General features: G+C 35.9%; 1 protein-coding gene across 1 annotated transcript; it reads right to left on the bottom strand.

Annotated features, from left to right (window-relative positions):
• Window positions 1-294: 294 nt before the first annotated feature.
• Window positions 295-2701, bottom strand: LOC119999518 (7-deoxyloganetin glucosyltransferase-like). The gene is made up of 2 exons (XM_038847130.1): window positions 2135-2701; window positions 295-1451 (listed from the first exon to the last, which is right to left on the bottom strand). Exons 1-2 carry the CDS (start codon window positions 2652-2654, stop codon window positions 499-501), a joined length of 1473 nt encoding a protein of 490 aa, XP_038703058.1. The 5' UTR covers window positions 2655-2701; the 3' UTR covers window positions 295-498.
• Window positions 2702-4855: the final 2154 nt, after the last annotated feature.

Here is a 4855-nt window from a genome sequence, read left to right as displayed (position 1 = left end):
ATCCTTTTGTGTCAAATGTGTATTCTACTGTTTGTGCAATTATAATGTCGCTAACGACTAGCTAGTTACTAGAAAAAAACAGAACTGAACATTAAATTCAAATTATGGTGTCCATGCGGTCAGGGTTCATCAATTAATTATCCGATAGATCATTAGGTGAGTTCTGCGTGACTAAAAAAGATTATTATAATGTAATTATGTCTCGGATGGAACTCTTACAATCAAGAAATTACAGGTCATATATATATATATAACATATGTATTCTCTCCAATCCTGTACAAAGACAAGCAATCTTAATAGAAACTGGCCTTTATTAATATTCAGTACGTAGAGAGCATACATAAAACACCTTTAAATAATCCTTCTTTCTTTCTTTTTTTTTTCTTTTTTTTTTTTCCCTTTTTTCCTGTTTGTGGACAAGCGTAACACTTAAATTTAACTAATAATTAATAGGCATCTTTAATTAATTAGTTCGTACTGACCATAATATTAATTTTTCAACGATCGATCTTGCCATTATCCGCAAGCTGCAGAAGGTCCTGGACGAACCGATGAAAGTCCTTGAAAGACGATCCTCCTTTGGCCCCCGCGATTTCGGATTTCTTCTTCCACTCCAAAGCCATCTCCCTCATCTTCTTCCCTTCCTCGCCTTCCATCATTTCTCTCACAAGCCCTTCAACTTGTTCGCTCTTAACATTACTGTCTATCTCCAACCCTACCCCCCAAGTGGTGCAAGCATACCTACAATTCACTTGTTGCTCTGCGAAAAATGGCCAACAAATCATTGGCACCCCTCCACATATCCCTTCAACCGTGGAGTTCCAACCGCTATGTGTCAGAAACGCTCCCACGGATGCGTGCGCCAGCACTTTGTCTTGAGGGCACCAGCTAACAATTAAACCTCTATCTTTAGTATTCTCGATAAACCCATCTGGTAAGATTGCTGATTTTCCCATCACAACATCGCCTCTTAGAATCCACAAGAACGGGTGACCGCTGTTCGCGAGCCCCCACGCGAATTCCTTCAAGTCCTGGGCAGTCATCACTGCAATGCTTCCAAAGTTGACGTAGATCACAGAATTAGGGTTTTGTTTGTCTAACCAAGTTAGACATTCAGTGTTCTCCTTCCAGAGGCTCGATCCTCTCGTCGTTACTTCTTCATCTTGGGGAAGGGTTTTGCAGAGCGTAAAGAGGGGGCCGACGCAGTAGATGTTAGGATAGAAAGAAGAGATTTCATCCAAGACTTGGTGTTCAAACTCATAAAACGTATTGAACAGAATACCATCAGCTTTCAAGTTGTCCTGTGCTTCCTCTAACCATCTGTTAAAGGCGATGTCATCTTTATCCGTGCTCCGGACAAAGTTTGGCATGTCCTTCATTCTCATCTGCTTCATTCCTGGTATCCACTCCAGAGGAGTATTCAGATACCCGTTGCTTATGTTTTTCTCATCTGCAAAAATAAACATATAATCTATTGATTCAATCATGTCGCAAAGTTAATTAATTTAGTTTCATGCATGAGCGATTTATATCCAAAATGAGTCATGCAAGAAAAAAGCTATTTCAATTGATACGATGAGTCTGCCAAGTTTGGGACCATATCATGTGTGCAAGTCATGTGATATTCAATCACTGGGAGATTCATGTGAATTTTGTTGCATGCAAATTTTGTTGAATTTTTGCTTCGCAAATTGTGTGCTTTGGATTCAAGTCATATGATATGGTCCCAATACGTGTAAAGTACATTACACGCCAGAAAAAGTTTGTCCTTTTACTAAAAACAAGAAAAGTCTTGGTCTTTCTTTGTTACTATTTAAACCAAGAAGTCTCAGATTCGAGTCCAATCTTACTCTATTAATAGTACTAATAAATCGCTTATCAAAACAAAAACAGTAGATTTAATTAAAGCTAACATTCTAATTTTTCAAAACGCTGTTTCTGTTCTCTAATGAACTCTAGCTCTTTTTCTTTTTCCCTTGTTTTTGGGTTATATATCATATATAGTATATGTACATATAGGTATATATACTGTTTCTTTTTCTCTAATGAAATCTAGTTTCTTTTTTTTTTTTTTTTTGTTTCTGGGTCATATATTATATAGTATATAGTATATGTGCATATACGTATGTATACCTTTGAGTGGGAAAATGTCTCTTTTGACCAGCTCGACAAATTGAAGATAAGCCAGGAATCCACAAGTGGAAGCAGTCCAGAACTGAGTCACAGGAAGCCCCAGCTCCCTAGCCACTTTGATAGCAAAGCACATGATTCCATCAGAAATTATGCAACTAACAGGAGGCACACCTTTCTCATGAGAAGTGGTGGAATTGAGCCTCAAAATAAGGTCTCTAAGTGGGACTACACTGTGTTTCTTAGTGTAATAAAGCAACTCAGTCACACTCTGTGTTGCATTAGGGTCCGACGGTGGCACCCCGTCCGGGATCGTCTCGAACCGGAAACGAGGCATATCCTTGACGGCATCGGATCCTTTGGACCGGATCAAGCGGTTCTGGTTGAACTCAGTGTTGACAAAGGTTATGTAAAAGCCTTTTGAGTGAAGAAGCTTGGCTAATTGCATGAATGGGTTCACATGACCTTGTGCAGGAAATGGGATGCAAACTACATGAGGCTTATCACCCACTATTGATCCCATTTTTTTTTTCTGAAGAGAATGAGAACTAAGACTGATTAGAATTCTAGGCTGGCTGGCTTGCTCCACTATTTCTCCCATTCGCTGTATTTATAGAGGTATGGTGGGTCCCACTCTTTCATTGTGACACCTATTGTACAATTTAATTGTGACGTAATTTATTATAAAGGAGACATCATTTTTTATCATTTTTAAAATATATATTCAGGAGTCAGCTCAACCTATTCATCTTAATATCTTAATATAGGGTGCATTTAGTAAAACATTTAATAAACACTTCTATTAACGTCATAAAAGTAGCAACTGAAAGTACGGAAATGACATGCAATCCAATGATAGTCCAATAGGTTTATTCCATTGATTATTATTTATTGTTCAAAATTTATTGTTTTAATATAGATTCCATTGTTTTTTAAAGTACAGTCTACAATTCATTATTTTAATTCTGAATCCGTTGTTTTTGAAATTTCACTGAAATAAACAATGGAATTAAGATCCATCCGAAAAAATTTATCGACAATGGATCTCGTTAGAAAGAGTTTTATACATTGATTCCGAATATATAATTTTTTTTTAATATCTAACATGTATTTTGAGAACTAAAACGTTTTAAAATTTTGTTTAAAAGACTTGCTTCCTTGAACTACCTAACACTACTGTTTGAAGTAATATAAAAATAGCATTTTAAGTGATATAAAAGTAACATTTTAAGTAAAGTAGCATTTCATATTTTTAACCCCAAAATACACTATAATTTCAGTCATATACCAAATACACCATATTATTTACAACTGTGCGAAGATACAAACATGACAATGTTTCGGGATTCAGTTGTCCAATAACTTTTTAATACAAGAAGAAAATAATTTGTTTAACTTTTTAAATATGTAATAAGTTAATTTTTTATATTTAGTGTCGAACGTGTCTCTAAATTTCTTAAAATGTAGGGAAAATTTCAAGTCGATGCCACTTGTGAAACTTTTGAACACTTAAGTTCAGTTCAAAAAACTTTATCCCTTTAAGGTATCATTAGTATACTAATTATTTTTTTATCCTTATCTTCTTCCTACCACAACAACTACACTTTTTTTCTCTCTCTTTACTATTGTCTGTTAGTATTCAACCTAAACTGAAACTCACATCACCAAGAACATACTCCGATCGACCTTCCACCACCACCACCAATGGCTGTCCATTTGACCTGAAAATGATCAAAAAGTCGAGACCACCGCAAGACAAAAGCCTTAGATCTGACCGATTCTAGTGACGGTTTGTCACACCACCACTACCGTTGGACTCTCCTCACTGAGACGCACAATACCCAGTCAGATATGACCCAAAACAGCCGCTGGATATGGCCGTTTTAAAAGAGTAACATTGATCAACCAATATTACTATTTCAAAACGGTAACATTGGTCGGTCAATGTTACTATTTCAAAACGGTATCATTGGTCGGTTAATGTTACTATTTGAAAAAAAAAAACTTCAGATCTAGTCAATTTCAGCAATGGTTCGCCATACCACCATCACCGTTGGACTCCCCTCATTGAAGCATATAATGCCAGCCATATATGATCCAAAACGGCCACCCGCTATGTCCATTTTAAAATAGTAACATTGGTCTGCTAACATTAATGTTTTGAAAAATCTTTAGATCCGGCCGATTCTGATGACAATTCGCAAAACCACCATCACCTTTGAACTTCCCTCATAGAGATGCATAATGCCCAGCCATGTTTGGACTAAAAGGATAGCTAGAAAAAAAAATGAGAGAGAGAGTGAAAGATGTAGTAATGAGAGAGATGTACTAAAGAAAGAGAGAGAGAGAAGCACTAGGAGAGAGAAAGTTGCTATGATGAGAGAGAGATGCAGTAAGAGAGAAAAGAGTTGCTATGATGAGAGAGAGATGTAGTAGAGAGAGAAGATGTAGTGAGATAAGAGAGAGATGTAGCATATAGAGAAAGTAATAAGAGAAAGGAAACCATATTAGATCTAATTCTCTTTGAAAAAATGACAAAAAAGGAATAAGATAAAATTTAAATGATTTAAATATTATAAAAAATAAAAATGGACTTATGAGGGATACAGTTTTTGGGAGTGGACCTAGATATTTAACAGTTTTGAAAGTGGTATTAATATATGATTTTCCATAAAATGTAAAACAATATTGTAGACAACATGTGTGATAACAAATAAAGTACTT

This window comes from Tripterygium wilfordii, chromosome 6, assembly GCF_013401445.1.
Source record: "Tripterygium wilfordii isolate XIE 37 chromosome 6, ASM1340144v1, whole genome shotgun sequence".
In the NCBI taxonomy this organism is placed as follows: Eukaryota; Viridiplantae; Streptophyta; class Magnoliopsida; order Celastrales; family Celastraceae; genus Tripterygium; species Tripterygium wilfordii.
The sequence above is the reverse complement of the archived record's forward strand: the minus strand, read 5'-3'. Positions and strand labels throughout refer to the sequence as shown.